We start from the raw sequence: 23544 nt of genomic DNA on the forward strand, positions 1-23544 counted from the left end.
GAGGCTTGACGTGGGGCACGTCAGGCTGCAGTTTGACTACATTCAGCCTCTTTGTTAATACAGCCTGAGCCCTAAACCAGGGTCTGGACACTGACTTTTGCCTCTACCTGAGGAGCTCTCTTCCCTTAAATTGGCAGCCGTATCCCTCTGAGCATAAAATCAGGGCTTGCAGGAATTAAATCGGCTTGAAACTAACATCTGACACAAGCTTTAACAGAACAACCAAACCTGGTTAATCCAAATCACTTTGCAAACTCCATTTTTATTTGGATTAAAAAGCTTTAGATGAACAAACATATGATACATACATGTTATAAGACTAGTTACCACTAAAACCTCCTTTGATACAGAAATTAGAATAAACCAAGTTTTAATCAGGTCTGAAAACAGGTCTGAAAATGTTCAAGCTCAAAAGTCAACAACGCCAATTTGGAGATTTTACACAAAGAAGCATCCCCTCTCAATTCTTCCTCATAGGAAGAGAAGGGTGGGTTCAAAAACAAAGCAATTCAAGACCTTTTAAATCAGTTGGCTGACATACTATTTTAAACCTATAGGTTTTTCCCCCCACATAAACAAAATTCTTTTCCACATGAACTTACATTTTGAAAACATTCAGGCCATTATACTTTCTAAGCCATATCACTACAGTTCTTAAAACTCATGAAAAAAAGATGTATAGTTCACTTGTACTTTCTTAAGTCAGGACTTTTTGTTTGTTTTGGTTTTTCTTTTTTGGAAGATGGCTGACCTCAAATCTTATATCCTAAATATTGATTGATATTCTCCAAGTTAATATACAGAAAGACATGATTCTAAAATAAATACATAGTTGTTTTTTTTTTTTAAACTTAATTTAAATTTAAACTTAATTAGGGCCTGCCTAGTGGTCCCCTGGCCCAGCTCTGCACTGCCTTAGAAAGCCCCTTGCTGGATCTATGGTTCCTACAGCACCTCTAGACACTGCGAAGGAGCCCAGAGGAGGAGTGCTCTGGCTTCTAATGCCCCACATAGCCCACAGTGAAGAGTTTTTAGAGGCTTCCCAAAGGAGTCTCATGCAGACCTTAAAAAGGGAAATAAAATGGGTGCATGAAATAAATAAATAACTTAACCAAAATTAAACTTCAGGTTCTTTGGTGTAATTCAAGGATGTCTAGAAATAAAATAATCTGATTGTATTATACAGTTCATGATGATTCAATGGCCCAAATAACCAGGAATTGAAGTTTTCTTTATCTGATTTAGTTTAACAATAAGGTATTGATATAGTACTGTAATACATTTTTTTAAATTCAGAATTATTTAAAATACTTGATGCAAACTGAGATCCAGTGGTTGACTACAGGCAATTCAGTTACAAGGGCCTCCCGTATTTAAAGTATCCGATACAAGAGACTTTTTTCCATTCTATACTCTTTTGTCCCCATGATTTAGTAAGGATGGTAATTAAATATCCAGGTATTGATTCATACCAGATTAAAAGAAAAAAAGTATCCTCAGAGAGTCACTCTCTCAACTTTCACATAGCAGTGGATGCTCCACCACAATAACCACCTTATTACAATAAAGCAGGTTTCAAAAATGCCAAGTGAAACACTGTTCCGTGTTTGATGCTTTCTACCTATCTGAGCATCATACACTGCCCTCAAAATGTTTATTCTAGGGTCATATGGAGAGACAGGGTCATCAAACCAAGTGTTTGGGATGTGTAATGGTCTTTTTAGTGAGCAATTTCTTAAATTATGATTCCTTTCTCCTGAAATTCAAAAGCACAAGCTAAATTTAAAAAAATATTTCAGAAAGTCTTAAATTTCTGGTTAAGAATTACAACTTTAACTTAGAAGAAAAAAAATGCCACATCTGAAAAGGAAATAAAAAATACTAAAACATATTTGCATATGTAGGCAATGTACCCTTTTACAGTTATGCTTCTGACACAGTTCACATACGGTTATGCACTCCCTTCCCATGTTAGGTTTGGGGTTATGTTTAAAAATAAATTACCTCCATGCACACCTCAATGCTTTCTTCAAGATGAACTTCAATGCTTTCCAATGTTAAGAGATTTAAAATTTTAAATCATCTAACATATATAGGCATAAATTGTGAATTCATTATAAATAGATCAAAAGTACCCTTAAACTTACCTGCCAAGACTAAATATAATTCAGGGTTGTGCACATGTTCTGCAAAAATAACTGACACCATAGATATCTAACTCAGCACAGAAAAAGTGATCTCTCCCTCCAGTTGTCCGGGAGATTCACTAGCTGCAGAAGGATGCACAGCACTGACTTCAGATTTCTGGAGCGAGCTTCTGAGTTAACAGAGCAAATGTGCCACGTCTGCCAAACATCTATACCCTAAACAACCTTTCACTTTACCTGTAAGAAACAGTTTTGCGAAAGTGGCTTAAGACATTCAAGCACATAAAACAGACACAAGCACACGCCCCTCTCTGAGATGTAAACTAGTACCAACTTCACATTTCATTGTCAACTTAAACTCATCTGTAAACTCGTGTGTGTATTTTTTTTTTCATTTTGTTTGTTCTTTTATAAAAAAAAACAAAAACAAAAACAAAACCCCAAAAACAAAAAACAAAAACCCCAAGCCAAGACAAAACCTTTGATGGTTTCAGTTCCATGGCAACAAGTAAAAAGATAAAACTCCAAGTCTACATATACAACCAATTATGAAACTGGTTTTAAACGAAGGAAACATATGCAAAAAAATCTTTGTGTATTTGATAAAGTCAACTTAATATAACAAAAACAAATTGAAATAGCTTATTAAAAGTGTCCTTATATAAAAATGGCCTCGTGATGTACAGTAAAATGCAATAAAAATTATCATCTTTTGTTCCTCCCCCCACCCCCAGTAACTAAAATGGCTACTGTTCCACAAAACTCTTTATGCTTCTATAAAAGAAACGTAACTGATGTGATTAAAGGTTTTCTAGATTGTATGCTTGGCGAATGTTTAGAGTGTCTCGGAGCATCAAATCCCGAAGGCGCCAGAGGGCATCTGCCATGGTGGTGTGGGCCCCTTTACTTTTCAGCCAGTGAGAGGGTAGGCGGCTCTCCTGTTCTTTCGACAAATGGACATCACGTCTTCGAGCTGAAAATTCAAGTGCAGACAGAGAAATATAAATAGGAATTTTAAGGTAAATTTTCCCTCAGTCCTAAGGTCTGATAGATTTATTAAAACATAAAACACTTATTATTTATTAAATATTATGAATTTTAACTCTGCAGAATATTTCCAAGCAAATTTCTTATATCATTTTATTAGGCATCTCGGTTTTTACAAAACTACTTCACTTCAGCATGAAACCACCCCAGCCAAGGATGTCTTGTTGTTTTATGCTTTGTATTTTAGAAATTATCTAATATATAATAATAACTTCACAAAAGAGCTGCACAATATAAAGTAATTCTCTACTAGAATGGGAACACAAGAGTTGCACAAACACTTAAAAGATCTGATCATTAATATTTTGTTGTAGGCACTCCTGATATTTAATAATTACTTCAATGTTAACAAAAATTCCTAAAAAGGTAAATGTGAAGAAAGGCAGGGGCCGGCTTGGTGGCGTAGTGGTTCTGCTTCGGTGGCCCAGGGTTCATGGGTTTGGATCCCGGGTGCAGACCTACACATCGCTCGTCAATCCATGATATGACGGCGTCCCACATACAAAAAATAGAGGAAGGTTGGCACAGATGTTAGCTCAGGGCCAATCTTCCTCATGAAAAAAAAAAAGTGAAGAAAGGGAAAACATACCTACTACTCTTAAAAGAAATCAAATTATCAAATTTGGTTTAGAAATAAAGCATGAGTATAAACTTCCAAATTTCTTTCCAGAAACTAGGTAAGTTATTTTAGTATGAACTGAAAATACATTAAGTCTGCTGAACTAAATGAATAACTTGATAAGTTAACACAAACATGTTTTCCAATATTTTTTTCTTTTTAAAAAATTGAGGTGAAATAATTTTTAATTTACCTAAATGCATCTGTGCTAATGCCCAAAAGCCTGAAAAATAATTGAAAAAATTCAGAATATACTTAAAAAAGATGGCAGTGATGTTTATGACAAAACCAAGCTTCGAAAATCAGCAAAAAAACATTTTCAATGTGTGATATGAGTAAGCAAAGAAGCTCCAAACCCTTCTATTAAATATACGATTTATTTTACTTGTATAAGAAAAATGGATATTTATCCTATGATATAATACGCCAATAGCAGCTAGTGGAATCTGAGGAAGTGTGGATTTCTCAAAGGCTTATTGAGAAGGACTCTCCTTACCTGCCAGGGTCTGGTCCCACTTGCTAATGCTGTTGGACTCAGCACTGAGTCCTTCAATGTATTTCAGGTAGGCCTCTGAGTGGAGAAGCCGTTGGGTCTTCGGTGGGGGAGCCACGAACATGGGCGTTGTTGGCTGCTGTATGATGGGAGGGCCTGCTGGATGTGGGCCAGGATATGGAGGTGGTGCCTGCTGCCCTGGAGGCCCCAAAACTCCTACCTGAAAGAGCACAGACTCCATGATGAGCGAAAAAAAAAACTCAGCACATGCTGAGAAAGAGTAACTTGAACTGTCAAGTCCTAGAAAATCCAACTGAAAGGCTCACCTGCTGTCCATATGGACTTCCACCTGGTGCTGGAGTCCCTACCATAGGGGCCACTCCTTGGTTCATCACACCTATAATTCAGAATGCAACGGCACAATTAGAGGCTCTGAGATGAGATGACTGAAAAACTATTGTCTGTTAAGAAATGACGCCATATAATGCAAACCTATGGATCTCTGCCCTTCAGTCTTTGCGCACAGGAACCCTAAGTACCCAAAACAGGATGTAGCATTCAAACAGAAAATTCCTATTTTTTTGCTTTCTAGGTACTTTAAGTACAATACTAGTACAACTTTCAGTTGTATATTAATTATTCATGACTTAGAAATGATTTGAACCTTGCATAAAATTCTAGTATTTCTCTAGGTAAGCTATCATCAGAATACATCTCTATTTTCAAGGTATTTTTCTTCTGATAACACATTCTCCTACAACTGAAGCCTGTGTTTAATTTCAGCAGTAATGGCATTGCAATCAGACTCAGCAGTGTGCTAGGACACTAGGGACACAAAGGAAGAGGTTGTGCAAGTGCACAGTTAAATGAGCTTTGTGGAAGCATATCCCTGCTGTCCCCTCACAGGCCACCAGCACCTCTGGGTCTAACTGGAGTCACTAATGAGAGAAGATACTTCTGTCTGATAGAGCAGCACTTTGAAAAGGGATTATCTGGAAGCAGAGCAGTTTTGTTGCTTCAAATGCAAAAAGACAAAGGGAAAGAGCAAGACTTCAAGGTGCTATTATATTTGTACCATATATCTGGTAATAATTTTGTAAACTTCCCTTGGTGATTCCTCACAAGCAATTTCTGTCTCATAGGTACTAGCTGATAATAATGAGACGTCCTAAATTTAGTGTCTGGGGCTATTTTAACCTCAGGACCATTCATTTACCATTTTCATAAAACACAGAAATAGGCAAGGGTCTCAGTTCATTAAAAATAAACAAACCACAACCAAAACCCTGGTGAGCTGTCGTTTAAACCTTAAACAAGTCCTGCTGGCTGCACAGAAGGATCAAGAGGAGCTAACTTCATATTCTATAGTTTCTGTGGATTCAAAATGTTGATATTTTGACCAGACAGGACCAGCCCATTATTCTAAGGTTCAGAATTGCTAAATGCCACTTCCAGGAAGTATCAGACATTTGTAAGAGAGAAAATAATAAGTAAAAATAAGATTTCTGGGGCCAGCCCCATGGCTTAGCGGTTAAGTGGACATGCTCTGCTACTGGCAGCCTGGGTTCGGATCCCGGGCGTGCACTGACACACCGCTTCTCCGGCCACGCTGAGGCCGCGTCCCACATACAGCAACTAGAAGGACGTGCAGCTATGACATACAACTATCTACTGGGGCTTTGGGGTGGGGGGAGAGGAGGAGGATTGTCAATATATGTTGGCTCAGAGCCAGTCTTCCTCAGCAAAAAGAGGAGGATTAGCATGGATGTTAGCTCAGGGCTGATCTTCCTCACACACACACACAAAAAAAGATTTCTGTTTACAAAGCAGATTTTTATATTCTAAGTACCCAGAAAGGTACCTGAATCACCATAGTAGGATCCTAATGATTATTTGTGGTGGGTAAGCTGCTGCTCAAGCAACATATTATTAACCTCTGCCCCCACAAGGACACTTACCCACCTCAGATTCCACAATGCAGTGGGCCTCCCTGAGCAGCCTGTATTAATCTTTGCAGGGTAGCACAAACAAATCAGCAACCCTCCTGCTTCCTCTGGTCACAAACGCCATGCCAGGGGGCAGCCAGTGAGAATGCAGACTGAGTCACCAGAGGAGCTCACTGAATTCTCCTCTCCTCAAAGCCTGATCAGACATGTGCATGTGTAGCCACTAAGAGGGGTTCTTCCCTGTCTTCCTAACTATAATCAGGTGTGTTGTGCTTCCTTCAAATGCAATTTAGAATCTGAAGAAGGGGGAAAGGGAGACAGCTATGTCCCAACATTCACCAAAAGATATCTGCTACCTAGAGGGTACTGGCCTTAGATGTGGCTCCCACTGAGTACCACATACACGTAGAAGTCAACTCCGACCTGGTCTGACTGACTCAGTCAGATACCCTATGACAAGGTGAGAGGGCACAGAATTAAGGCCAATTCTACCTGCCACACAGGTACACCCATTTTATGACTGACTCTTGCTGCAACAGCAACTCACACACAGGCCACCATTTCCATAATGAAGCACCCACTCCCACAAACATTTCTTTCTCTGGATACTTCTGGATCAAACACTTCTGTGGAGTTATGGCTATTCTCTAAGCAATACTCACAAAGAGTGCGGATGGAGGCTCTAGGCCAAGCCACCAAATTGGCTCACCTGCACACTGCTGGGTACACCCTCTGAAGCACTGTTTGGAACTCTGTATAACCCTATGATTGGTAGGTCTAATACTGGTGTAAGCAAATTTAACATTTCTACATTTTATCATCTAGGTCGGGTCTTTAGCTGGTATTTTGGATAATGGACCAAATGCTATTCCAAGTCATCTTAAGGTCACATTCCCTCCAACTACATTATAGCTAAGGGTCAGTTCTTTTGCATATGATGGCAATTAAATGGGAAGTTGTGATTTCCTTTCATAATAATCTTTCAATTTGCTAATTAACTATAAAGTAAAACTGTAGTTATTTCTGGACTCCATTTATAAGTTTCTATATGAAATAAGTCCTGAGCTTCTGTTGACAGACAAACCAGCGTCTACAGTTAGTAGGGTGGGCTATGCTGTTCTTTTAAATGTTATGTCATGCTTCTTAGGGGACTCAGATACAGAAAACCAGTTCGGTGCAAATTCATTCCCTCCCTCCTTTTTGTTCCTAGAAGGACCGACCGAAGGATTTCTGGAGTTCTACATTAGCGACTCTGCAATCCCCTTAGAAGGGTTGCTTGAGAAGCAGGAGCTGGAACAATTTGGGAAACTTAACTCACTGATAAAGAGGGCATCTAAGGCTGTGTTTGGCTTTTTGAGCAAGTGTCAAATTGTTTGAGTGATTTTAGAGTATGCCTCCTGCCCCACGGTCTGTTGAGTCTGGTCTCTGCCATGTGTGCTGTGCTGCTGCTAGGCAGCCAGGTGCCCAAGGGCACAGGTGCTGAGCCACTTGCTCAACACACAGAGAAGGCCCTGCTGCTGTGTGCTGACATCCCTGACATCTCTGGTATTCTCAGGGAGGGAGGAAGGCCTGCCCACAATGGGCAGCAGGTACCTCCTGGAACAACTGGCTGAGGGAGGAAAAAAGAGAATATGAAGATGAGATTAATGAGTGAATGAGGATGACGTTCTTACCCGGTGGTGGGATGCCCGGGAGGCCGGGCACACCTGGCGGAAGATGATGGGGTGGAGGCCCCCCAGGGTGAAGTGGCTGCATGCTGCCCATGCTAACAAGGCCATCAACTGGGCCCTGCAAAGGTGGAAGGCCTGGCGGATAGCCACCCATCATGCCTTGAAGGACACAACAAATTTCAGACATGCATCATTAACATGCAACATGAGCTAAGTAATAACAAACCCCCCACATGCACTACCAATGAATCAAGCGCCCTTAGTACTGCATGATATAACAGTAATTAGTGCAATTATTTTGTTGCAATAATGAACAAAATAAAAAGTTACAAATATGAAATCCAACATTTCTAGATGAATTAGTACTTAGTATATTATTATTTGTAGTTATTTTCCCTGGGATAAATATGCTGCATGTTTTCAGTTAAATAACATTTAAGAGGAGTTCCAGTAAAAGCCTTCCCAAGGTCATGATTATTGCAAGCTATTCAAACAGAGCGACCAGTTCTGTCGACTGGGATTCTAATTAAACAGTATAAACCCCATCATTCCACTCTGCCCACACTCATATGCCTATCATGGGTACACATGAGGGGAAACTGGAATGGAGGGAAATGAGGCACATAGCCCTCATCACAAAGCATGGTTCTCCAGCTTGGGGGAGGCGGGCAAAAATTTTTCAAGACTTCTACATTCACTCCTCTTCCCTTCCAGTCCCACCACTCCTGGTAAGAATGGATCATGCTTGGGCTTGAGCTGGGGAACAGCTAAAAGCCATCACAATGAATGATGTTTCCTCTTTAGATCTCAAAACATGATAAAATAAAGATAAACCTTAACCCTCCCAAGCCAACCTAAGCCCAGGTCATTCATTAGCCTGCACGCAGACCTTAGGAGAAACAGCTGGAGAATCAGACTCTGCTGACATGAGAAAATGCCAATTGTTATATTGTCTCCAAGCTCACAAATGTCCTCATATAAACCTTCAGTTAACAGGGAGCATCTAATGAGGTACAGAATTTCTGTGAACAGAGGCTTTTATTCCTTTATTTTCAAAGTGCATCTTCACAACACAAAATATTTTCTGCTGGCTACGGAAGAGTTTCAAGAAACAAGTATTTTTGGCAAAAGGAGTGAAAGGAAGAAGGTAATTTCAAAATGTCAAAGACTCACCTATCAAAAGACCTTTAAAGCCACAAAACATTTTTTTTAAGCAAGAAAAACAACGTGACTTTTCTGGGATTTGAAATGATCACAATGAATAAAATACAAGGCTCCCCCCAAAATGCAATCACCTTTGGTCACAGCTTCTTGCACAAAAAGCAGGGTTGAGGGACTGGTGCCAAACCTCATTTTTATAAAATACTCTTTGCAGAAGGACTCTGGTAAACAGTGGAAAACTCCAGATTCTGAGAATTTTACTCTTTGACTTTCCCTGAAGAATTATTTGAAAGGTATTTATTTATAAAAGTTTAGTTTTTTCAAGCTATAAAATTACTGAAAATTCTGAGATTGATTCAGCCTGCTTCATCAGTCATATCTAAGCTGACTGAAAAACTTATAATCACACAAACCAATAAAACAAATTTTAAATACCTCTATACATGAAAAAGGATTATGAGTTTCATTTTTTAAAAAAGAGAGTTCAGAAAGTAAAAACTACTTTTGAACAGACACCATCATCTTAAACATGAGGAGATCCAATGCTACCAAACTGCCTTTTAACCACACCACCAGATACAGCTTTTAGGGATAAGCAGGTGGCAATTTAAGAATGTTAAGAGGCTTTGCTTTCAATTACAAAAGCCCATCTGAACGCAGCCTTCACGGGCTGTGGTTGAAGAAATTAAGAACTGAAAGACATGATACTTGTCTTCATTAAACTGTACTTTGGCATTTATTATCCCAGTCACATGTGTTCAAATGAGCTTCAATGCTTGTAAGCAAAGCTGGTCTCAGACAGCAACAAGGCTAAGACTTAGGCCCTATGCAACCTGCAAACCCATGAAAAATCACTCTCTCAGCTGCAAAGTTCCCACTGTGGACCAAAAACTGGTTACTGTAGACAATGCTTGCCCTTTATTCCCATGGCCCAGAAGTCTGGAGAGCACACGCTTAATGATGCAGCAGGGGCTTTCTAGAAGGGGGCCCCACCCTCCTCACCCACCAGAGCTCTATGATTCTATTCCCCAACAGGGAGCTAAAATGCTGCAGCTGCTGTTTTTTTTTTTTTTTTTTTAATATTTTTAGCTGTTTGAAATCATTTTGTTAATATGTCCCTGGGCTTTTTAGTCAAGGGCACAGTGCTACAATATCACACGTCAAATAGAACAAAATAGGATGTCAACGAGGGAATTCTAACTTTCAAAGTCCCCATGTTCAAGGCCTGATTTCTAAAAACCTCTGGAACCCCATTAACCAAAATGGGCCATGGAATAGAGCAGGCGATTATGAGATTTGTTAGATCAACATCAGTTACACTGAAAGTACTGAAAAGCAATGATTCAGATGTACTTTGGCGAGTGCAACTGCTGAGTTCAGCGACAGTGCATTTGAGAACTTGCCATCACAAAAGGTAGGAGCGACAATGGAAAAGTTATCCTATGCTACTCTTCCTTAAAAAGCAAATACAAAAAAAGCAAAAACAAAAACAGCATCCCAATGAGCCTGCCTTGAACAACACTGTCTTGGACTTCCTGCAAAAAGAGGCCAGACTGCTCGCTTAAGAAGAAACACAGGTGGCTTGCATGGACCTCATTAGGCTTAGAGCGATCACGAAGGAGGGACGTGAGAAATGGTCTGCAGGATTCTTACTGGAGACATGTCAGACAAGGATATTCAATTCAAGAATAGCCAAATTTGCTATGGCTACCAGAACCAGAGACAACACACACAAGCAAACCACATTCATCATTTTCTTTTCCTTTTTTAAAAATATGTGACTGGGATACTAACAGAAAATGCAGTTTAATGTAATCAAATAGAAAAGCATTACAGAGTGGGCACAATGAATTGAATAAGGACTTTGTATTCCACTTAGCAGTCATGCACATTGGTGACCAAGAAAGGATTTACAATTCACTGTCAAAAATCCTTTTAAATGGTCAGTCTTTTAAGGACGGCTGCAGTAGAACAAGGCAAACTGAATACTGGAATGAGACGGGAAAATCAACATCAGCTAAGGACTAGTTTCGTGTTTTCTCTTGGGAGTCCATCTGGAACAGAATTCAGGGTCTATTTATATTTTCTGCTATAACGCTCTATCAAGAGCAGTCTGGGGTAGAAAATATCGCCAGACCATGCCCACAGCCAGGGAAGAGCTGCTCCCTACCAATTCCCAGGGCTAGGCCCAGGGTCCATTTCTGGGGCAGAGGGGAGGCATTGCCCATATGGCAAAGGTGATATAAGGACGACATGGATGACTTCAAACTTTGAATCTGTCATGAGAAAAGCCTAGAGACTGTGGCCTACTCCTCATTGGAGAAAAAAAAAAATGAAGGAATTTCTTAAAAGTGGAAAAAAATGGTCTTAGCTCCTGTTTTTACCTGCAACAGGTGTCAACTGCTGATTGAGCATCCCCATTGGTGTTGGTGGTGGCACCACCCCCATGAGAGCCCCCACAGGGGTGCCTGCTCGGGGAGAAGCACTCGGCTGCTGTTGCTGTGCTGCTCGCTCTCTCTCCTGCTGCTCAGCAACTTTAGCTGCCCGCTCTGTAAAGGCATTTCAGATTTTCAATTCTGTTTTTAACCCAGGAATTAAAAATACCATCCATTGCATTCAACAGGACTAGTAAAAACACAGGCAACAGTTCTGTCTCAATGGAAGGAACAGTAGATGACTAGTCTCAACACAGGAGGAGTCGGGCCGATTTCACTTGGTAACCTAGAGTCCAGCTTTCCTATCCCATCTTGAGAACTGGTCTGCAAAGATTTCAAGAATGTTAAGACTGCAACACACATTCAGAAAGCACAGGTTTTATTTAAACACGTCACCAGCGTAACCAACATGGTTAATCTCACAAGGCACCCTGAAGATGAGAAGCACTACCATTATTCTAGTATTAATAGCATTATAAATTATTTATAATTTCAACATGAAGCAATTCCATGGCCCATTATAATTTTTGGCACAATTGTTACTTACTATATTTTCCTGATTCCTTGCACCCAATTTTACTAAGATTTGAGGACTCGTATCATTAGTGTCATGGGGTTTAGCAGCTGAAGAAAATTAACTCTGTAAGGGAAAAGTAGCTTACTGCGTCCACAAGGTTTTAGGGAAAATAAATGCTAATTTCTACATTCTAATGAAGCAAAGAAGTCATGTTTAATAAACCCCAAGGGAAAAAATGCATGATACTCCAGGCTACAGTCATCAAAAGCAGGGAATTATATACACACATATGAAGCAAAGGACAATATACTGACAGAACCAGGTTTCCTGAAGCTGAGAAGTTCAATACTGACCATAAATCAATCTAAATCAGCGAAATTTCCAGAATTCACTCTTATTTCATCCAAAATGCAAGAGGAGCATTTGCTTGTGCCAGTTCTGGGCGGTGGAGCACACCTTGCTGCACCCCTTACTCCTTTGAGCTACTCTGTCTGCATCTCCATAGCTAGTTGCCCCAACGATCACATTCTCAGTCTTTTTGGGAGCTAGCAGGCTGGACCCTTACTAGAGAACTCTAGAAATGTGTATTTCCACAGCTCTCACAATACAGGGTTTATTTTGCTTCACCATTCATAAATAGGAAATCCTCCCCACTCTTCACATGGGCAAACGGGCTGGGAGACAGGTAGTGACTTGTCCAAAGACAGAGAGAGAACCAGCAACCTGTGGCCCTGATTCCTTGTATCACACTCACTGCCACACATTAACCTTCCAGCATGGAATTCAAAAGGCTGCTGCTGGCTGATCTAAGGAGGGGTAAATAGTTCAAGGTCACATGGCTTTCAAGAGAATCAAGAAGCAACAGCTGTAGTCCTCCTTTAGTTAAGAATGTGAAAGTCAAGCAAGTCAAAGCTTCTTCAGCTGCGACAGAGTTGCCTGCATAGATTTGTTGTCACTCACTAACACTGTCCCAGTTTACAGATCCTCTGTACAATGAGCGTGAGGGACAAAGGCCATTTGAACAACCTGTTTTCTTGAGCTAGCAGTAAAAAAAATTGATGACCTAAACCCCTACATTAAATTCTAGTATTTTCATTACACAAATGACAAAGTAAAATGGGAGAGCAAAAAAATGAAGTTGAAAAAAGAAAAATTCAAACCTAAGGATCAAATATTGGACTACCTGTTGGCTTCTTCTGGGAGGAGCCCAATTGGGCTGTCTTGGAAAAGAGAATTATTAAATGAAGACAGCTAAACTCCAAACTTTGGGTTTTGCATTCAACGGGTACGAACACCAAAAGTTCAGATTTTGTGTCTCAGGCAGACGTTGCTGAGTTATATAACTCACTCTCACTTCATTCTCACTGAATTTCAGACTCCCCTTTGCATTTAGGAGAACTTCCCAGAAGCCAGCATTTCTCCCTCTCTTCAGGCCTGCCCTAGCATTTTTACTTTTAAGTTATCTCCAGACACATTTCTCTGTCTTGTTCACATTCTAAATAACCAGCCATACAGTAGTGGCTTCATTTGCCCTGGAGCCGGCTTTACACCCACGTGAGCTTCATTTCCAATACTATTCCAACTGACTGATATATTTGGTCTTAACTTTCACTAACGTCAGAAATATCAAAGCTCCCCAAAGTTTTACGTTCTTATGGAACTGACTAGGGTTTCTCAAAGAATGTTCTGCAAAATTTTAGTTTATTAGCACGTATTACATGAATACTTGGTCAAATTTCAGAAAATGCCAGGTGAAAAAAACAGGTTCTTTACTGTACATCTTAAGGACTTCAATATGAGAATAAGCGCTGTAACTTTCCAAGAAAGTGTTTGGAGTGCTTCTCAAACTGGTTTTGCCACAAATGTTTTTTTGGCTGAGCATCTTGTAGGATTAGGGTTCTGCAGAAGATCCTTGGGGAAGCCTGTCATAATTTTATAATAATTAATCAATTGTAATAAATAAAAGGAGTAAAATCTTTTCTTTTTTTAAAAAGAGTTTCTTTGGGAACTCCATAAACTTTAATAAAGGAGGCAGCATTAACAACTTCTTTATGTTTGCTGAAAAATAATGGATTTGGACCTGGCCAAGAGAGTAATGGCTGACCACAGTGTCAACTATTGAGAGATGGCTCTAAACTGGCAAAGTGAACGATTACATACAATTCCAAATGGAAAAAATACAGCTCTAAGGGGAACAGTCCTGCCTAATCTAATGTTTACTACTCATTTCTTTATTAAAGCCATGCCTGATATTAAAAACCAAAAATCTCTCTCAAGTACTTGTCCCTAATGCTAAGAACCACCAAATCCTTGAATGATAAATGATTTGGGGCTCATGGCCCCAAATGATTTAATTATAGAGTAAAAGGAAAATGAAGGCAGTTGAGCTTTATCAGAGAGACCCCAGGTGCCTTAAAAGTAGCTATGAATGCAGACACAGCACAGGCCAGGGCTGGCCTAGGAAACCAAGCACTTCAGCCAAGCCTCAGCCCGGAATTTAAACATATGGCTTATCAAGAGCCATAACAGAAGATCACTAATTTTGAAAGCCCCCTTTCTGATGAATTTTAACCAAAATTATATTTAACATCCTTGTACAATCATTCCCCAGCTAAACACACATGTGCTTACAGGACTCAATGAAAGAAGAAAATCATGCAATTTTTAATAGCAAAATATTTGTTTGAGAAATTTTGGGGAAAAAAACTACACCAGGATCAGAGGCCAAGTCAGGGGCAGCGCTTGCTCAGTCAGGTCAAAGATGGCATTTAAACTGCTGGATGGGAGCCATCTGAGACAGTCCTCAACACAATGTCCATGTGCAAGTGGTAAGAACAAGAGAGTAAAACCTGTCTATGCACGTGCACTCCTAAAAACACCCCCTTGCTTAGAAAGCGGAGACAGTTGTGCCTAGTCTCTATTTACCTTCATATTCTGCTTTCTTGGCTGTTTCAAGGTTTCTCCATTCTGTCCCCACCAGTCGGCTAAGCTCCCCAAAAGAGTAGTCTGGATGCTGGGCCTTAATCACAGCTCTCATCTCACTGCTGAACAGGATGTAGCCACTCATGTTGATTTTCCGTTTGGAGCCTTCCTTCTTTGCACTGCCTTTGGCAGACTTTGGGGTAGACTGTAAGACAGAAAGCTCTTATAGTGGATCAGAACATTGCATTTGGTTAACTGCTCAAAGTTTCTGGAAACCAGGAACATGTGATTCAACAGTTACTGTTTTATAGACATGTTCAGTTTTATAGCTGGCCATTTTCTTGGTCAAAATGCAGCTCTTCCTTGCCTCTTACCATATAAGAAATAAATGAAAGTTTCATTGAATTCCATGACTGCAATCTGTAATGGTGACCTCACAATTAAGTCTTGAGAAAATTCTGAATGAGAAAAAAACACCGACAGGAATCACCTCAATCAAAACACGAGGTCCTAAAGAAGGACAGACTGAAAAGATATGAGCAATAAAAGCTAGAATAACAGGATGATGCCATTCCTCACTGCTTTTCTTCTATATGAGACAAGAAGAGCTTTTTAACTACACTTGCCATTAAAAACAGATATCTATGGGGGCCGGCTCGGTGGCACAAGCAGTTAAGTGCATGTGTTCCGCTTCTGCAGCCCAGGGTTCGCAGGTTTGGGTCCCGGGTGCGCACTGACGCACCGCTTGTCAAGCCATGCTGTGGCGGCGTCCCATACAAAGCAGAGGAAGATGGGCACGGGTGTTAGCTCAGGGCCCATCTTCCTCAAGAAAAAAAGGGGAGGATTGGCACTGGATGTTAGCTCAGGGCTAGTCCTCCTCACAAAAAAAAACAAAAACAAAAACAGCTATCTATGAAATTTGAAAGAAGATATTAAATTTTAACTTATTAATGGCATCAAAAAAGAAAAAAACATCTTCCTACAGAATTCTAGGCTGAAGCTCACATACATAGGGCTGGATGCCTCCTTACTCTGGTTTGAGTCTGCTGCAAACCAATGCTGGGAATAAGACAAGTAACAGGAACTTGTCACCTTCACCTGTGGGGGTGTGTAGGGCATGAGATCCAGCTCACTGGCCAGGGGAGTCTGAAGTTGAGGTAGAGAAGGAGGCTCAATGACCTCACTATCCTCTTCTCCCATCTCTTCGATATCATCATCTCCACCTTCCAACTCAGCAAATTTAGCTTCTAGCAACTGGATCTTCTTTTCCAACAAAGGTGATGGCTCCTTCTGAGGAACAATTGGTTTTCTAAAAGAAGTGACATAAAAAAAATTAAAATAAAATCCCCTAACTCTACTCCAAGACTGGTCAGAAAGCAACGTTCTGCCTTAATATCTAGAAATGACTTCCTGCCATGTGCAATGTACACTCTAAGTCAGCAAGGGAAAGAACTTAAATGTGTATTTATAAAGTTATACCTACTTACAGATGCTTGTTTTTAAAGGATTCTGCTGAATAAAGACAAAAGCACTGGGTCCAAAGTTGGGATCTAGTTGCCTATATATAGGCAGAATTTCCCTAATCTGTGCAATCTCTTAACAGACAGGCTATGAACCAGAACCAAGGATTTCTGCCTCCACGTTACAATTACTGGAGTCTATGCCAATGGCACCATTAGAGTAGTTACCATATCTCAGCAGATTATGATGATTTTCCTTTAATCTTTAACTGAATTAATTAATATTTTCTATTTGAAATGTATTCTGCTCTAGTTTAAGACCTAATAAAAAAACAAACAAAAAAACACCCTGGACTACACTATTTTGATATTAGTGTTACTATTAAGAGCTTAAGTGCTCTTTCTTCCTTAGCTTTTCAAGCTTTACCTGAAGTAATAAATTTCATCATCTACCACTTTAGCAGACAGTGAAAACCTCTTCAGTCCCTTGAATTTTTTCATCTGCTTATCACTCTCATTGTAGCGGCTCTCACAAAGCAGAATGTCATTTTCTGGTATTTCAGTTGGCCTGCAGGAGAGGAAGTCCTTGAATGACAACACAGCACACTTTCCTGAAAGAGCATATTGGAGAGAAATTAAATTAAGAAGTAAATTGTGGTCATAGCTAACAATTATTTTAAATTTTTTTGAATTAATATATTCAAATGATTCTAAAGTCAGAAGATTTAAAGGGTGTACACACACATGAAGATACACATGTAGATCAACGGAATAGAACTGAAAGTCTAGAAATAAACCCATACAATTGGGTTTTTGTGGGCAAGTGGTTTTCAACAAGGGTGCCAAGATAATTCAGTGGGAAAATACTAGTCTCTTCGATGGATAGTGCTGGAACAACTGGATTTCCACATGCAAAAAAATGGAGTTAGAACCCTACCTCATACCATTTACAAAAATTAACTCAAAACGGATCAAAGATCTAAACCTAAGAGCTACAACTATAAATGGTTTATAGTTTATACACGGTTTCACAGATGTGACATCAAAATCACAAGCAACCAAAGAAAGATAAACTGGACTTCATCAAAATTAAAAACTTTCCTGCTTCAAAGGATACTATCAAGAAAGTGAAAAGACAACCCATAGAACAGGAGAAAATATTTGCAAATCATATCTCTGGTAAGAGATTGGTATCCAGAATATACAAAGAACTCCTACAACTCAACAATTACAAGACAAATAACTCAATTAAAAAATAGGCAAAGGATCTGAATAGACATTTCTCCAAAGAAGATACACAACCGGCCAATAAAAACATGAAAAGATGTTCAACATCATTAATCATTAGGAAAATGCAAATCAAAACCACAATGAAATACTACTTCATACCCATTAGAATAGCTATTACATTAAAAAAACCAAAATGGAAAATAAGTATTGGCAAGGATATGGAGAAATTGGAACCCTGGTACACTGCTGGTAAGAATGTAAAATGGTACAGCTCCTGTGGAAACAGTTTGGCAGTTTCTCAAAAAGTTAAACCGAGTTCCTATATGATCCAGCAATTCTAATGCTAGGAAAATATCCAAAAGAACTGAAAGCAGGGACTCAAAAAGACACTTGTACACCAATGTTCACTGCAGCATTATTCACAATAGCCAAAGGGCAGAAACCACTGAAATGTCCACCAACAGAGGAATGAATAAACAAAATGTTATATATGCATACAATGGAATATTATTCACTCTGAAAAAGAAATAAAATTCTGATACATGCTACACCATGGATGAACCTTGAGAACATTATACGAAGTAAAATAAGCCAGACACAAAAGGACAAACCTTGCATGATTCCACTTATATGAGGTACCTAGAATAGGCAAAATTCAGAGGCAGAAAAGTAGAACAGATATTACCAGAGGCTGTGAGGGGGGAAAACAGGTAGTTATTGCTTAATGGGTACAGAATTTCCATTCGGGAGGATGAAAAGTTCTAAAAATGGATAGTGGTGATAGTTGCACAATATTGTCAATGGACTGAATTCAAAATGGTTAAAATGTTGCATTTTATGTTTACCACAATAAAAAGAACTTACAAATGATAGCATAATACTTATATTGTTTTACACCTAAATTTTGCTGCAAAATAACATATCTTGAGGATCATTGCTGAGATTAATATACTCTATTTACTGAACCTAGTTCCCTATTGATGGCTATCTAGGATTTTTCCAAATTTTTGCTCTCCCACTGAAGCAAAACAACACTGATATAAATAATTTAAGACATATATTTATTTGCACATGGGTAAATACGTCTGAGGTATAAATCGCTAGAAGTACAAAAGCTGGGTCAAAGGGTATGTACACTTTAATTTTTATAGGTATTATCAAATTACCTTCTATAGAGGTTGTGCTAATTTATAAACACCACAAAGTGGGTGAATGTCACTTCCTTCTGTTCTTGTCAACTAGTAACAAACTTCTGAATCTTGGACAATTTGATAGGTAATTGAAAAAAAAGGAGCATCTGGGTAATTTTAATTTGTATTTCTCTAATAGCTGAGGTTGGGCATATTTTCATTTAAGAGCCACTGGTAACTTCTTTCCACTCTCGTTTATCCTTTGCCTATTGTTCTGTTGGATGTTGATCTTTTCCAATCGTTTTACAGGAGCTCTTCATATATAAGGGAAATTTGATCTTTGTCTATGATATACACTGTAAATATCTTCCCAAAGTTGTCATTTGTCTTTGCTTCTGTCAGTTTTGGTTATGCAAACATTTTCAACTTTTACACAGTTGAATTTACCAATCTTTTCTTGTATGGGTTCTGGGTTTTATGTCAAAGGTTATCAAAATTTCTTTCCCATGATTTCGTTTGGTGTCTTTGCTCCTTCATTTTATGTTCACCTGCAATTCATCTGGGAACTTATTCTGAAGTTGATATGAGGAATGGATATAATTTTATTTTTCCAAATGACTATCCAGTTTCCAAAAACCACTTAGAGAAAAATCCATCTTTTCCTACTTACCTGGGATGCCACCTTTATCAAAAATTAAATTATATTTGGGTCTACTGTAAAACTTTCTATTTTCTCCAAATAATTTGTTTACTTTTATATCATATAAATAATTTTAATTATTATAGTGTTATAATGTTTTAATATATGGCCAGGATAGATCCCCCTTTGTTATGAATTTTCTTTTTTTAACATGATTTTTTTTTTTTTTTTGTGAGGAAGACTAGCCCTGAGCTAACATCCGATGCCAATCCTCCTCTTTTTGCTGAGGAGGACTGGCCCTAGGCTAACATCCGTGCCCATCTTCCTCTACTTTATATGGGACGCTGCCACAGCATGGCTTGACAAGCAGTGTGTTGGTGCGTGCCTGGGATCCGAACCTGCAAACCCTGGGCAGCTGAAGCAGGGTGCGCACACTTAACCGCTGTGCCACTGGGCCGGCCCCATAAGATGATTTTTAAAATCAGTTTATTTAGTCCCAACTTCTTCACAAAATTCCCATTGGTATATCTATCGGGATCACATTAAAGACTAATTTAGGGAGAATGGACATCTCTGTGATGTTGAGACTTCTTTTTTAAGGACATGGTATGCTTTTCAACTTGTTCAAAAATTCTTTTTTAAATGCATTAAAACAAGCATTTAAAAACTATTTTTTTTCCTTTGTTTTTTTTTGTGAGGAAGACCAGCCCTGAGCTAACATTCAATGCCAATCCTCCTCTTTTTTGCTGAGGAAGACTGGCCCTGGGCTAACATCCGTGCCCACCTTCCTCTACTTTATATGGGATGCTGCCACAGCATGGCTTAACAAGCGGTGTGTTGGTGCGCGCCCGGGATCCGAACCAGCGGACCCCAGGCCGCCACGGCAGAGCGTGCACACCTAACCGCTTGTGCCCCCGGGCCGGCCCCTAAAAACTTTCTTTATATAGACGTGGCATATATCTTGTTAAATTTATCCCAAACTATTTTATCTTTTTATTATTACTGAATCTTTCAAGGCAATTGATTTTTTATTAATTTTATACTCAACCATCCTACTTCTCTTATTATGTGCCATGGTTTCTTAGGTGATTCTCCTTGAATTTTCATCTCCTTAATTTTCTTATTTTAGATTTCTGTTTCTTACTTCTAACTGCACTGACTAGTAGCTCCAGAAAAGGAAATAACTATTTTGCTCTTGACTTTAACAGGAGTGTTCTTAGCTAATAACTTATTAAACATTTACACATAAAACATGTAAAAACAGGTCAGAAACACTTTAGAAGCTTAAAATAGCTAATTATTATCACTGCCTTGGACTTACATAGCACTTTACTTACATAATCCAAAGGCTTTTCAATTCAGAGAAGGGATAGTTACTATTTTCCATTTTTGATAGAAGGAAAGATAGACATTTGGAAAGGGCAAAAATTCTGCTCACAGCTAAAGAGTAAAAATGACTAGTGGCCCTGGAATGGATGTGGTATCTCTGTGCCCTGACTTGGGGTTCCTACCAGGCCCTCAAGAGATACGGAAAAGAAATGTTCAGGAAGCTTCATTTAATAAAGCATAAAAAATTTATAAAAGCCTGCTAGATTTTTTGTGTGTGTGTGTGAGGAAGATCAGCCCCAAGCTAACATCCATGCCAATCCTCCTCTTTTCGCTGAGGAAGACCGGCTCTGAGCTAACATCTATTGCCAATCCTCCTCCTTTTTTTTTTCCCCCAAAGCAACAGTAGATAGCTGTATGTCATAGTTGCACATCCTTCTAGTTGCTGTATGTGGGACGCGGCCTCAGCATGGCTGGAGAAGCGGTGCGTCGGTGTGCACCCGGGATCCCAACCTGGGCCGCCAGCAGCGGAGCGCATGCACTTAACTGCTAAGCCACAGGGCCGGCCCATAAAACCTGCTAGATTTTGACTGGAAATGCAATGAATCTACAGATCAATTTGGGGAGAATCGACATCTTTATAATACTGAGTCTTTCAGCTATACACATGATAGATCATTTATTTAGGTCTTCTTTAATTTCTCTTGATAATTTTCTTACAGTTTTTTTTTTTTTTGGTGTGTGTGTGTAGGAGTCTTATACATCTTTTTAAAGATTTATTAGTAGGTATTTAACATAAATGGCATACTTTTAAAATGTAATTTTTCTTCTTTTTTTTTGCCCTGAGCTAACATCTGTTGCCAATCTTCTATTTTGTACATGAGCCGCAGCCAAAGCACGGCCATTGACAAGTGGTATAGGTCTGCGCTTGGGAACTGAACCTGGGCTGCCAAAGTGAAGCATGCCAAACTTAACCACTAGGCCACTGGGGCTGGCCCTAAAATTTAATTTTCTAGTTGCTCACTGATGATAAACAAACATAAATGGTCTTGTTATTTTCATTTATTAATTCTAATAGTTTATCTGAATATCTCTTCGATTTTCTAGGTACCTAATAATGTCTTTACAAAAATGGATCCTTTTATTTTTCCTTTCTAATCTTTAAAAACCTTTTATTTTTCGTGCCTTACTAAGAACAGTTTTTCAATTAATGGAGCATTAAAAAAAAAAAAATCTATGAAGAAAACAGAACCTGTAAATAAATTAGGATGTTTGGCATGTTTCAGGAGCCCAGGTTCTTGGAAATTTTATCATCCAAGTGCCTAAGGGTAGAGGCACTCTCTGCCAGGTGCGGCTGTGTTCATTCCCAAAAGCAACTTCTCTGTGGCCATTTGATTACTACTTAAGTTACTGAAGACAACTCTTAGAATTCAACAAAGAACATATGTACAATAGCTAAAAAAACAGAATAGTCTCTGAAGTGAAATAGGCCCACCAGGTCTATATCACAGATGATGAAAAATTACACCTTACCTAATTATCTTTAAAACTTTTGTTTCAGAGAGATAAAAATGAGATTTACATTCAACAGTGTGTATAGTTAACAAGATAAAATTATAAATCCCCTAAAGTTTAAAATTAAACCCTTTAAATTATTACTCTCTAAAGAAACAAATTAGTTTTTTAAAAAAATCTTCTTCGGGGCTGGCCAGGTGCCATAGCGGTTAAGTGCGCACGCTCTGCTTCAGCGGCCCAGGGTTTGGATCCTGGGTGCGCACCGATGCACCACTTGTCAAGTTATGCTGTGGTGGAGTCCCATATAAAGTAGAGGAAGATGGGCATGGATGTTAGCCCAGGGCCAGTCTTCCTCAGCAAAAAAAGGAGGATTGGCATTGGATGTTAGCTTAGGGCTGATCTTCCTCACACACACACACACACACACACACACACACACACACACACAAACAAACAAACAAATCTGCCACCTTGTAATATAAAATGTAAGAAAAAGTCAATATACAATGTAACAAAATCTCTTTTTCTTAGGGGTGGGAGTGGGGGTAGGTACTGAAATCCACAGGTGGGGCTGAAATCCTATTTTGTGACCACTGGATGCATTTTCTTTTGGGGTTATCTCAAGATGAAGTAACCATACATCTTACTGTATGCCTGTTGTCCCGCCTGATATTACTGGCACCTCCCTTCACTCTCAAAAATGTCCCAGTTGGCTGTAAACCAACCAATAATCCAAACACCAGTTCAGGAGTAGAAGCAAGAAGACCTAAGTTTTAGTTCTGGCCCATTTCCTGGAGAGTACCGTCACCTTTCTGAGACTATCAGCATCTTTCATGCACGGTCATGGCGAGAAATAAATGAGATCTTGGATATAAAAACTAGTTTATAAGATGCAACAGAATGCAACAAATTCTTTTTTTTTTTTTTTTTGTGAGGAGATCAGCCCTATGCTAACATCTGCCAATCCTCCTCCTTTTTTTTGCTGAGGAAGACTGGCCCTGGGCTAACATCCGTGCCCATCTTCCTCCACTTTATATGGGATGCCGCCACAGCATGGCTTGCCAAGCAGTGCGTCGGTATGCGCCCGGGATCCGAACCGGCGAACCCCGGGCCGCCGCAGCAGAGTGCATGCACTTAACCGCTTGTGCCACAGGGCTGGCCCCAGAACGCAACAAATTCTAATAGGCACCTTTAAAAAAGAATTACTCCAAACCATGTCAGTGAAAATGATGGAGTAGGGAGATCCAAGGGTCATTCCTTCACAGAAACACTGAAAAAAGCTAGCA

At 39.4% G+C, this 23544-nt stretch overlaps 1 protein-coding gene across 20 annotated transcripts in view; it reads right to left on the minus strand.

Annotated features, from left to right (window-relative positions):
• Nucleotides 1-242: 242 nt before the first annotated feature.
• The window catches only part of PBRM1 (polybromo 1), a 115106-nt gene continuing 91804 nt past the window's right edge, over nt 243-23544 (minus strand). For 11 of the 20 annotated variants that reach the window (XM_014792879.2, XM_014792881.2, XM_087431146.1 and 8 more), the window contains 8 exons: nt 16845-17028; nt 16056-16266; nt 14961-15162; nt 11468-11632; nt 7926-8081; nt 4633-4703; nt 4310-4526; nt 243-3120 (listed from right to left, as the gene is read on the minus strand). In XM_014792879.2, the coding sequence (XP_014648365.1) occupies nt 2948-3120; nt 4310-4526; nt 4633-4703; nt 7926-8081; nt 11468-11632; nt 14961-15162; nt 16056-16266; nt 16845-17028 (1379 nt within the window). In that variant the 3' untranslated portion in view covers nt 243-2947. The remainder of the gene's footprint in view (nt 3121-4309; nt 4527-4632; nt 4704-7925; nt 8082-11467; nt 11633-14960; nt 15163-16055; nt 16267-16844; nt 17029-23544) is intronic. The other 9 variants (XM_087431155.1, XM_014792899.2, XM_087431157.1 and 6 more) reach the window with 3 other exon arrangements.

The sequence above is a fragment of the Ceratotherium simum genome, chromosome 5, assembly GCF_057802395.1.
Source record: "Ceratotherium simum simum isolate JZ-2026a chromosome 5, ASM5780239v1, whole genome shotgun sequence".
Taxonomy (NCBI): Eukaryota; Metazoa; Chordata; class Mammalia; order Perissodactyla; family Rhinocerotidae; genus Ceratotherium; species Ceratotherium simum.